Raw genomic sequence first — 12,437 nt, 5'->3', positions numbered from 1 at the left:
GTGTTATTTTTGACACGTGATGCTCTTGCAGATGTTTTAGGAATAAAGTATATTTTTGCAAAAAACAAAGCTAGGTTTTTTTTGTCTGCCAGCGTCTCTGGCCATTTTATGGGGAACTTGGAGGACACCCTCAGCTAAAACTGTGTGGTGTGTAGCACTGGGATTCCTCAAAACACTACCCAATGTTACTGTAGAGATTATCTGCTTATCACATTGTTGCTCGAGGGGAACTTGCTGAATGCAAACTAGTTGCTACACTTCCTACATCGCCAGTGACTACACACCCCATAAAAATTCATTTAACAGGATGTGGGCATCACTGGCTGGGCCAGCATTTATTGCCCATCCCTAACTGCCCTCCGTTCCAGAGGGCATTTTAGAGTCAACGGCACCTGTTGTGGATCTGGAGTCGCATGTGGGCCACGCCGGGTAAGGACGGCAGATTTCCTTCCCTAAAGGAATCAGATGGTTCACAATTGGCTGTAAAACACTTGGGGTGCCCCGAGGTTGCGAAAGGTGGCTACACAAATGCAGGTTCTCTCTTACTGAAGTGGTTCTTACTGAAGTGGTCACTTGGCCCCAGGTGTGAGGGAAAACCATCCCCTGCTATCTTCAGGCAGCCGGCACCCTTTTCTGCGCAGGTGGGAGATTCAAAAATCTCCCCCGTTTCCAGTGGTTGAACACTTTTATAGAAAGAGGAGAGACACGGAATCCTGAATAAACATGGAAGATTTGGGGCCGGGAAGAAGGAGAATTCCGAAGCTATGGAACACACCTGGAGAAGCTCAGCATTCAAGAGTAGGTCCGAGAGGTGGTGGATAGAAAGTCAGATAGAAGTGACAAGCCAACACAAGGTGGCATGTAGAATTAGGGTCACTGCTGAGGTGCAGGATAAACAACAAGAGGTCAGAGGCTGGGCTAAAGGGCCCAGTGTTCTAATACATAAAATGCACAAATTAATGTGGACTGCTCCAGTTTAGATGCAGATAGAGGTGTTTAAAATTACAGAATCATAGAATTATACAGGACAGGAGGCCATTCGCCCTCGAGCCTGTGCTAGATTTTTCAAAGAGCAATCCAGTTAGTTCACTCCCCAGCTCTTTCTCCCCACATACCTGCAATTTCCTCTGCTTCATGTATTATCCAATACTACCACCCTATCAAGAATTACATTCCCAATACTAACAAAGAACAATACAGCACAGGAACAGGCCCTCCAAGCCCGCGCCGCTCCCTGGTCCAAACTAGACCTCACGCTGTTATCAAAAAGCTTTCCCTCATGTCACCTTTTGTTCACCTCTGCGCCTTCTCATTATTGACCCTTCAGCCAGTGGAAGCGGTTTCCCTTTATTTACTCTTTATAAACCGTTCACGATTTTAAATACTTCTTTCAGATCTCCTCTTGGCCCTCTTTGCTCCAAGGAGAACAATCCCAGCTTCCAATCCAAGGACATCTACTACCTAGAAGGACAAGGGCAGCAGGCACGTGGTTCAAGAAGACAGCTCACCACCACCTTCTCAATGGCAATTAGGGGATGGACACCAAATGTTGGCCTTGCCAGCGACGCCCACATCCCGTGAACAAACATAAACTCTAGATGACTGTAATTCCTCATTCCTGGAAATATTTCAGTTAATCTCTTCTGAAACCACCCCGCCACCCTTTCACAGCCGTTTTAAAGTACGGTGTCCACACTATTCCATCTGGAGCAAACTAGCAAAAAAAAAACCACGACACAGGTGTGACAACAGGAAGATTTAGTAGACAGATGGTAGACACAGATATAAGATTTTCACTCTATTAGAGATGGCTTCCAAACATACGGCATACAATTAGACATAACAGATTGTTAAACCAAGGGGTTTCAGTACTTTATTGAAAGTAAAACCCTGATTCACTCTGCAGTTCTTAACTGTATCACAAGAGATGTGTGTGTTTCCAGGTCAAAAATATTTCATATTTGCTATAGCATTTAGTCCAGTCAGCATTAGAATACCTTTGGTCAACTTATCCAGGCAGCATTTTACCTCACAAACAAAATTATCAAATGTATCCTTGATTATAAGAGTTTGAAAATATAATTTTTTTTGGTAATTTACAGATAATATAGGAAACACTTCAATTCCACTGTCCTAGTCAATTAGGAGTGCAACTTGATTATAAGGAAGTGACTAGGCAGCGTGTCAAGAATGTGAGAATTAATGATATAGTTATAAGCACATGGCATCACAAAGGTCACCCATGGGGGTCACCCATGAGAAGAAACTTACAAGAGCAGGGCAAAGGCTGGGAATTCTGCAGCACCTAGCTCACCTCCTGATTCCCCAAAGCCTGCCCACCATCTACCAAGGCACAAGTCAGGAGTGTGATGGAATACTCCCCACTTGCCTGGATGGGTGCAACTCCAACATCACTCAACAAGCTCAACACCACCCAGGATAAAGTAGCCCCACTTGACTGGCACCCCATCCGCCACTTTAAACATTCGCCCCCCCCCTCGCTCAGTGGCACCCGGGTGCACCAAGTGCGAGATGTACTGGAGCAACTTGCCAAGGATCCTTTGATGGCACCTTCCAGACCTGTGACCTCTACCACCTCGGAGAACAGGGGCAACAGGGGCATGGGAATGCCGCCACCCATGAGCTCCCCATCAAGAGACAAACCCGATTTTGGGGAATTTTTGCCATTCCTTCACTGGTGTTGGTTCAAAATTCCAGAGTCCCTCCCTCAGGGCACTGCGGGAGTGACATTTGGACAGCAGCGGTTCAGGAAGGCAGCTCACCACCACCTTCTCAAGGGCAACAGGGGATGGCCAACCAAGGCCAGCCTTACCAGTGACGCTCACATTCCATTAACTAATTTTTAAAAAAGCAGAACTGCTTCCCATAAAATAAAATTTGCTCATCTTCCATCTGCACTGGCCATTCTATTCAATAGAAGATGTAAAAGTTAAGTTATGCATACAATATACAATATATACAAATAACAGGGGGCTGTATTCACATTCTTTACAAAGGCACAATCAGCCTTTAGCTTCCACTGATCTCATCCAATTATTGGGTTTTAATGTGTATATAGCAACGAGGGTAACAACTGCCTCAATGTGGGTCACAGCTGAAGTTAAAAACTGGGGCAACACATGGCAAAAGCCAAGGCAACAGCCACATTAAACAGTTTGGCAAATCGAAGGCCAACTTTGTGACAAGTGGTACCCAGCTAAGGAGTGGAAGGTGAGTGTGAGCAGCTGGTGAGACAGTGAGACACCCTCACCCTGCCCGCTTGCTGTTGCTGCACCCCATCCTTCTGAGGGTAAAACCTTCTTGAAATATACCCTCTTGGATCACGTTTCTGGCCAGTTTCCTCAACTCTCCCTCCCGACTCCCATTGGCTCTGACCACCAGCATGACACACATTGGGCCACTTAGCTGCATCAGGCGCTAAATAAATGTAAGCAACCATCACGAGTTGGAGTAAAGGACACGTTACCATAAACAGATTTGTTTTGACATTGCTAACGTGCAGAGCACACCCCGCAGAATAAGTACATGTGGGAATGAGAGAGTGTTATAGGATTTTGTCATTGTTCAATTGACATGGATGGCGAGGTTTGGGGAGGGGATTTACACCAGGAAAGTAGAGCGAAAGGAGGAGAAGAAACTACCCTGAGATTTCCAGTTTTCCTTTCATGTACATTTCAGTCTTAACTTTCACAGTTTTACAAAAGAAAAAGATTTAGAGCAGGGCTTGCTCGGATTAAGAACTGGAAGGAACGGTGGTGTTTGCTGAACAGTATGGGACTGCCCGCTCCCGCTTAGAGGTGATCGGCATTCTGAATTCCTCCGTCCACTGTCAAAGCTCCAAACCTGTTGGAAACAAGTTAGGTTTATTTATTAGTCACAAGTAGGCTTCCATTAACACTGCAATTAAGTTACTGTGAAACTCATCCCAGAGAATCTCTTTGTGAGGTGGGGAGATGGGGGGTCTCTTCTCATGAAGTATAAATTGTTGTTCCCTTTACATTTGGTATTCTTGCGAATTGTTCTGATGAGTGCAAGAGGAAAAACTTCAACAACACGTCTTTTTTCAGCAATACTCAGTGCTACCAAATGACTACTTGCAAGTCCAAGTCCAAAAAAAATACACATTCTCCTAATTGGATAGAATGGATAGAAACCCTAGAGTGCAGAAGGAAGCCATTCGGCCCATCGAGTCTGCACCAACAACAATCCCACTCAGGCCATATCTCGGACACCCCACATATTTACCCCAGTAATCCCTCTAACCTACGCATCCCAGGACACTAAGGGGCAATTTAGCATGGCCAACCAACCTAACCCGCACATCTTTGGACCGTGGGAGGAAACCGGAGCACCCGGAGGAAACCCACGCAGACACGGGGAGAACATGCAGATCCGCACAGACAGTGACCCAAACCGGGAATTGAACCCAGGTCCCTGGAGCTGTGAGCAGCAGTGCTAACCACTGTGCCACCCCAATTGAGAAACTTATTTTGGAACAATTAAATGTGTAACTCTTGGAGGGTTACTAAAAAGTTTTTCTTAATTAAGTTTACAAAGGATTAATTTTTGGGCAATTACTGAAGGGGGAAATGTTGAAAATTACCCAAAGGGTTATTTTGCTGATTTGTTATGGGGCTAATTCATTTCCATAATTGATGTGTTTATGCACCAATAAAACTATTATTTCTAACATAACTGCTGCCAAAGAAAGATGACTGAGATTTGCTGCTAAACTTCGGATTCTGCAGTTATGAAACCCATAGAATCCTACAGTGCAGCAGAACGAGGCCATTCGGCCCATCGAGTCTGCACCGACCACAATCCCACCCAGGCCCTTTCTCCACAACCCAATGCATTTACCCTAGCTGGTCCCCCTGGCCTCAGGGCAATTTAGCCTTGCCAATCCGCCTAACCCGCACATCTTTGGACCGTGGGAGGAAACCCACGCAGACACGGGGAGAACATGTAGATTCTGCTCAGATAGTGACCCAAGCCAGGAATCGAACCCGGGTCCCTGGCGCTATGAGGCAGCAGCGCTAACCACTGTGCCACCCCTCAGGTGGGATTTCCTTTTTTCGATCCTGGACACACATTCCTTCCGTGCATCAATATTCCAAATGGATTAACAATGAAAGAATTAGTTCTGATGATTTTAAAGGTTTGGAGCATGGGTGTCTGTGTGATGGAGCGCCTTGGTGTGTTGTGGTGCACTAATTTTTAATAACTGGTGCATTTGAACTGTCTGCTGTTTGTGGGAGCTTGCTGTGCACAAAATGGCTGCTGACTTTCCAACATCGACTACACTTGGGAGAAGTGACCAGCTGTGTAGCGCTTTGGCACGTCCTGAAGCTGGGCTTTCCACTTGTGGTTATTTCTCCCACTGCACTGTAATTGTGTGTGTGATTGTGTGTGTGTGTGTGTCTGTGTGGGGGGGGGGTTTACAGGGTTACTAAATGAAGACTCCATTTACCTCTCCAGGATGTGATTATTCTCGGCAAGCTCCTTCACGACTCCCTCCATCTCTTCCTTCAGTTTCTTCATTCTGCAGAAAGATTTAAATCGTGCATTTTGAAGAGGAAGAGCATCTTATCCTTTTCCTGTCCACTTCCAATCCGCTGCAATCCCAAATCCCATTTCAAATCACAACACTGAAACTCAAAGCAATGTTTGTCACTTTGCAAAGTAAAAGAAACGTCGCGTAACTTTCAGAGAATCACAGAATCCCTACAGCGAGGGAGGCCATTCAGCCCATCGAGCCTGCACCAACAACAATCCCATTGGGCCCTATCCCTATAAACCCACATATTTACCCTAGCTAGTCCCCCTGACACTAAGGGATAATTTAGCATGGCCAATCCACCTAACCCGCACATCTTCGAAGTGTGGGAGGAAACCGGAGCACCCGGAGGAAACCCACGCAGACTCGGGGAGAACATGCAGACTCCACACAGATGGACACTCAAGGCTGAGTCCCTGGTGACGTGAGGCTGTACTGCTAACCACGGTGCCACATTCAGCATCCAAAAAACTCCAAAACCGTCTTATTTTATAAAGGGATAAAGGGTGGTGGTGGGTGGAAATTTTTCGGATTGGAGGCAGGTTGCTAGTGGAGTGCCACAGGGATCAGTGCTTGGTCCTCTGCTCTTTGTGATTTTTATTAATGACTTAGAGGAGGGGGCTGAAGGGTGGATCAGTAAATTTGCTGATGACACCAAGATTGGTGGAGTAGTGGATGAGGTGGAGGGCTGTTGTAGGCTGCAAAGAGACATAGATAGGATGCAAAGCTGGGCTGAAAAATGGCAAATGGAGTTTAACCCTGATAAATGTGAGGTGATTCATTTTGGTAGGACTAATTTAAATGTGGATTACAGGGTCAAAGGTAGGGTTCTGAAGACTGTGGAGGAACAGAGAGATCTTGGGGTTCATATCCACAGATCTCTAAAGGGTGCCACTCAAGTGGATAGAGCTGTGAAGAAGGCCTATAGTGTGTTAGCTTTTATTAACAGGGGGTTGGAGTTTAAGAGCCGTGGGGTTATGCTGCAACTGTACAGGACCTTGGTGAGACCACATTTGGAATATTGTGTGCAGTTCTGGTCACCTCACTATAAGAAGGATGTGGAAGCGCTGGAAAGAGTGCAGAGGAGATTTACCAGGATGCTGCCTGGTTTGGAGGGTAGGTCTTATGAGGAAAGGTTGAGGGAGCTAGGGCTGTTCTCTCTGGAGCGGAGGAGGCTGAGGGGAGACTTAATAGAGGTTTATAAAATGATGAAGGGGATAGATAGAGTGAAAGTTCAAAGACTATTTCCTCGGGTGGATGGAGCTATTACAAGGGGGCATAACTATAGGGTTCATGGTGGGAGATATAGGAAGGATATCAGAGGTAGGTTCTTTACGCAGAGAGTGGTTGGGGTGTGGAATGGACTGCCTGCAGTGATAGTGGAGTCAGACACTTTAGGAACATTTAAGCGGTTATTGGATAGGCACATGGAGCACACCAGGATGATAGGGAGTGGGATAGCTTGATCTTGGTTTCAGATAAAGCTCGGCACAACATCGTGGGCCGAAGGGCCTGTTCTGTGCTGTACTGTTCTATGTTCTATCTCTGTGACTACTATGTGGCTCATTATCTAAATTAAGCTGCCCTCCACACATCATTAGACGGTACAGAGCCCCAGGAGAGGAGATTCTAAGGGCTTTTTAAGAGATTTATTCTCTATATTAGCCACCTTCCCCGGAGTACGCTCAATGTTATTTAATTTCTGTTATTTACGACCAGGTTGGTTAAATATTTAAAGGAAAGGCGGAAGGAACATTTCACTCTTGGGCCACTTATACCCAGTCCCTTAACGAATATAATTTCTCGTGTTGGTCACATTTACCCAGTGTGTGCTTATCACCTGCCTAATTGTTTTTATTCCACTGCACATGCGCTGCTCAAGCAGGACACTTTTCGCCCATCTGGTTTCTCTCATTAAGCCTTGCTCCAAATCGTATTCAGGAGATGAATCGAACAGCTAAGAACGAAGAAAATTACAGCACAGGAACAGGCCCTTCAGCCCTCCAAGCCTGCACCGACCACACTGCCCAACTAAACTAAAACCCCCTACCCTTCCAGGAACCATGTCCCTCTATTCCCATCCCATTCATGTATTTGTCCAGACGCCCCCTTAAAAGTCACCATCGTATCCGCTTCCACTACCTCCCCCCGGCAGCGAGTTCCAGGCACCCATCACCCTCTGTGTAAAAATTTGCTTCGTACATCTCCTTTAAAGTTTATTTATTAGTGTCACCAGTAAGGCTTACATTAACACTGCAATGAAGTTACTGTGAAAATCCCCTAGTCGCCACACTCCGGCGCCTGTTCGGGCACACTGAGGGAGAATTTAGCATGGCCAACGCACCTAACCGGCACGTCTTTCGGACTGTGGGAGGAAACCGGAGCACCCGGAGGGAACCCGCGCAGACACGGGGAGAATGTGCAGACTCTGCACAGACGGTGACCCAAGCCGGGAATCGAACCTGGGACCCTGGCGCTGTGAGGCAGCAGCGCTAACCACTGTGCCGCCCCTTTAAACCTTGCCCCTCGCATCTTAAACTTATGGTCCCTAATAATTGACTCCTAACACCTCCCACTGCATTCCAAAAACAACTTACATTCATGGAACGCCTTCAATGGAAAACGTCTCAAGGTATTCAACAGAAGAATCAACAAACAAAATCGACACCAAGCCACATAATGAGATATTAGGATTGATTAGAATTAGCTTGGGCTGAAAGGGAAGGTCACTGGTGTACCCTAAAGGAAGTGAGAGTTTAGGAGAGGGAACTCCAGAGTTTAAGGCCTTGGCAGCTGAAAGCATTGTTTTTTAAAGTTTATTTATTCGTGTCACAAGTAGGCTTACATCTAATGACGTTACTGTGAAAATCCCCGAGTCGCCACACTCCGGCACCTGTTCGGGTACACGGAGGGAGAATTTAGCATGGCCAACGCACCTAACCCGCACGCCTTTCGGACTGTGGGAGAAAACCGGAGCACCTGGAGGAAACCCATGCAGACATGGGGAGAACGTACAGACTCTGCACAGACAGTGACCCGAGGCTGGAATCGAACCTGGGTCCCTGGCGCTGTGAGGCAGCAGTGCTAACACACTGTGCTGCCCATCCTCTTGGCAGTCGGAAAGATCAACTGTTCCCTGTCAAATTAGAAGGGTTTGTGGGAGGTAGCCATACACACAATTAAAACCAAACAGTGATTGAGATAAGGTTGGTGAATTGGCAGCATTGAACGCTGGGAATCAGCTCCTTTATGATGTGCTTGATATCACTGCAAAAATATTTACCCAATGGTCATTTCCATCAAAGTATTCTGACTCGGGTAAGCCAGCGACCCCGCAGGTTTCCAATCACTAGACGTTGCCATTAGTGCTTTCTGAGGCAGCAGCTCCTGTAGCTATGAGGGCAAAATAGGGGGAGGGAGGGCGAGAGAGAGGGAGGGAAAGAGAGAGAGAGAGAGGGGGAAAGAGAGAAGGAGGGAGGGAGGAAGAAAGAGAGAGAGGGAGGGCGAGAGGGAGAGAGAGAGGGAGGGCGAGAGGGAGAGAGAGAGGGAGGGTGAGAGAGAGGGAGGAGGGGAGGGCGAGAGAAGGGAGGGGGGGAGGGCGAGAGAGAGGGAGGGAGGGAGGGCGAGAGAGAGGGAGGGAGGGCGAGAGGGAGGAGGGAGGGCGAGAGGGAGGGAGGAGGGCGAGAGAGAGGGAGGGAGGGCGAGAGAGAGGGAGGGAGGGAGGGAAGGCGGGAGGGAGGGAGGGAGGGCGAGAGGGAGGGAGAGAGAGGGAGGGAGAGAGCGAGGGCGAGAGAGAGAGAGAGGGAGGGCGAGAGAGAGAGAGAGGGAGGCCGAGAGAGAGAGAGAGGGAGGGCGAGAGAGAGGGAGAGAGCGAGGGCGAGAGAGAGAGAGAGGGAGGGCGAGAGAGAGAGAGAGGGAGGCCGAGAGAGAGAGAGAGGGAGGGCGAGAGAGAGGGAAGGAGGGAGGGCGAGAGAGAGAGAGCGAGAGAGAGAGGGAGGGAGGGCGAGAGAGAGAGGGAGGGAGGGCGAGAGAGAGAGGGAGGGAGGGCGAGAGAGAGAGGGAGGGAGGGCGAGAGAGAGAGGGAGGGAGGGCGAGAGAGAGAGAGAGGGAGGGCGAGAGAGAGAGGGAGGGCGAGAGAGAGGGAGGAAGGGAGGGAGGGCAAGAGAGAGGGTGGGCGAGAGAGAGGGAGGGAGGGAGGGCGAGAGAGAGGGAGGGAGGGCGAGAGAGAGGGAGGGAGGGAGGGCGAGAGAGAGGAGGGAGGGAGGGCGAGAGAGAGGAGGGAGGGAGGGGCGAGAGAGAGGGAGGGAGGGAGGGAGGGCGAGAGAGAGGGAGGGAGGGAGGGAGGGCGAGAGAGAGGGAGGGAGGGAGGGAGAGAGAGAGGGAGGGAGGGAGGGAGAGAGAGAGGGAGGGAGGGAGGGAGAGAGAGAGGGAGGGAGGGAGGGCGAGAGGGAGGGAGGGAGGGCGAGAGAGAGGGAGGGAGGGAGGGCGAGAGAGAGGGAGGGAGGGAGGGCGAGAGAGAGGGAGGGAGGGAGGGCGAGAGAGAGGGAGGGAGGGAGGGCGAGAGAGAGAGGAGGGAGGGCGAGAGAGGAGGGAGGGAGGGCGAGAGAGGAGGGAGGGAGGGCGAGAGAGAGGGAGGGAGGGAGGGCGAGAGAGGAGGGAGGGAGGGCGAGAGAGAGGAGGGAGGGCGAGAGAGAGGGAGGGGAAGGGCGAGAGAGAGGGAGGGAGGGAGGGCGAGAGAGAGGGAGGGAGGGAGGGCGAGAGAGAGGGAGGAGGGAGGGCGAGAGAGAGGGAGGGAGGGAGGGTGAGAGAGAGGGAGGATGGGAGGGCAAGAGAGAGGGAGGGCAAGAGAGAGGGAGGGAGGGAGGGAGGGAGGGAGGGAGGGAGGGAGGGAGGGAGGGCGAGAGAGAGGGTGGGAGGGAGGGCGAGAGAGAGGGAGGGAGGGCGAAAGAGAGGGAGGGAGGGCGAGAAGAGAGGGAGGGAGGGCGAAAGAGAGGGAGGGAGGGCGAAAGAGAGGGAGGGAGGGCGAAAGAGAGGGAGGGAGGGCGAAAGAGAGGGAGGGAGGGCGAAAGAGAGGGAGGGAGGGCGAAAGAGAGGGAGGGAGGGCGAAAGAGAGGGAGGGAGGGCGAAAGAGAGGGAGGGAGGGCGAAAGAGAGGGAGGGAGGGCGAAAGAGAGGGAGGGAGGGCGAAAGAGAGGGAGGGAGGGCGAAAGAGAGGGAGGGAGGGCGAAAGAGAGGGAGGGAGGGCGAAAGAGAGGGAGGGAGGGCGAAAGAGAGGGAGGGAGGGCGAAAGAGAGGAGGGAGGGCGAAAGAGAGGGAGGGAGGGCGAAAGAGAGGGAGGGAGGGCGAAAGAGAGGGAGGGAGGGCGAAAGAGAGGGAGGGAGGGCGAAAGAGAGGGAGGGAGGGCGAAAGAGAGGGAGGGAGGGCGAGAAGAGAGGGAGGGAGCCCGAGAGGGAGGGAGGGAGCCCGAGAGGGAGGGAGGGAGGGCAGGAGGGAGAGAGGGAGAGAGAGGGAGGGGCGAGAGAGGGAGGGCAAGAGAGAGAGAGGGAGGGCGAGAGAGAGAGGGAGGGCGAGAGAGGGAGGGCGAGAGAGAGAGAGGGAGGGCGAGAGAGAGAGAGGGAGGGCGAGAGAGAGAGAGGGAGGGCGAGAGAGAGGGAGGGCGAGAGAGAGAGAGGGAGGGCGAGGGAGAGAGAGGGAGGCCGCAAGAGAGAGAGGGAGGGCGAGAAAGAGAGAGGGAGGGCGAGAGAGAGAGAGGGAGGCCGCAAGAGAGAGAGGGAGGGCAAGAGAGAGGGAGGGCGAGAGAGAGAGAGAGGGAGGGCGAGAGAGAGAGAGGGAGGGCGAGAGAGAGAGAGGGAGGGCGCGAGAAGATGAGTGAAATGTTAATTGTAATTAATCACAAATGTTTTTGTGTGATTCAATCCCACCACAAACAACCAGGGAGAAATTAAATTGGGGGTACGGTACTGTGATCAACAACCTGGAGGGTGTGAGCACGCAGTTCCGGCGTGATAAGGAATCGGGGAAAGAACACTCACCCCCCAGCCGCGCCTGACACTGAGTGGCCAAAGACTGCCCACTTTAATTGGATGTATTCTTGAAATGGCCTTTAACTCCCCATTGGTAACCCAACATGATTATCCTTTCAGCTCCCTGCCTTCACACACCAATTGAAAAGGAAACACGGTCTTCATCAGCAAATCTGACGGCCAGTCAAACATCTTCATTCTCCTTCGATAAATTGAAGTGCTCCAGGAAACAGGCGAGGAATGTACAATCTTTTGTGATGTCCCTCGTGATTTTTCTTCCAGGTTTGTTCGCCGGAGTTTAGTTTCCAATTCCCGCAGGACAATCCTGGAGGACTGGTAACATTGGCGTGACTCCAGGGGCAGACTCTGGATCCCCTGGGAAGTGGTCCAGCAAGCCACGAAAACCAAGCAAGTCAGTCAAGCACAAGTCAAGAAGGAACATCTGCCATTCTCTGAGGGCAACAAATTCAGCCTCATCAGAATCACCCACGTCATAGAATCCCTACAGTGCAGGAGGAGGCCATTGGGCCCATCGAGTCTGCACCGACCCACAATCCCACCCAAGCCTTATTCCCGTAATCCTACATGCTTACCCTGTCGATCCCCCTGACACTAAGGGGCAATGGAGCGTGGCCAATCAACCTAACCCGCACATCTTTCAGGACTGAGGGAGGAAACTGGAGCACTCGGAGGAAACCCACGCAGACATGGGGAGAATGTGCAAACTCCACGCAGCCAGTGACCCGAGGCTGGAATTGAACCCGGGTCCCTGGTGCTGTGAGGCAGCAGTGCTAACCACTGTGCCACCCTGTCGTCTATTGACTGGAAATTGATTGA

At 50.9% G+C, this 12,437-nt stretch overlaps 1 protein-coding gene across 1 annotated transcript in view; it reads right to left on the bottom strand.

Moving 5' to 3' along the window:
• Nucleotides 1-1,743: 1,743 nt before the first annotated feature.
• The window catches only part of tbk1 (TANK-binding kinase 1), a 63,479-nt gene continuing 52,785 nt past the window's right edge, over nucleotides 1,744-12,437 (bottom strand). Inside the window, exons 18-20 of the mRNA XM_078206733.1 lie at nucleotides 8,862-8,971; nucleotides 5,492-5,563; nucleotides 1,744-3,864 (exon numbers count right to left, since the gene is read on the bottom strand). Coding sequence (XP_078062859.1) covers nucleotides 3,813-3,864; nucleotides 5,492-5,563; nucleotides 8,862-8,971 — 234 coding nt within the window. The 3' untranslated portion in view covers nucleotides 1,744-3,812. The remainder of the gene's footprint in view (nucleotides 3,865-5,491; nucleotides 5,564-8,861; nucleotides 8,972-12,437) is intronic.

The sequence above is a fragment of the Mustelus asterias genome, unplaced genomic scaffold (assembly GCF_964213995.1).
Source record: "Mustelus asterias unplaced genomic scaffold, sMusAst1.hap1.1 HAP1_SCAFFOLD_1743, whole genome shotgun sequence".
Taxonomy (NCBI): Eukaryota; Metazoa; Chordata; class Chondrichthyes; order Carcharhiniformes; family Triakidae; genus Mustelus; species Mustelus asterias.
Note: the sequence above shows the minus strand (reverse complement) of the source record. Positions and strands in the feature narration are given on the sequence as shown.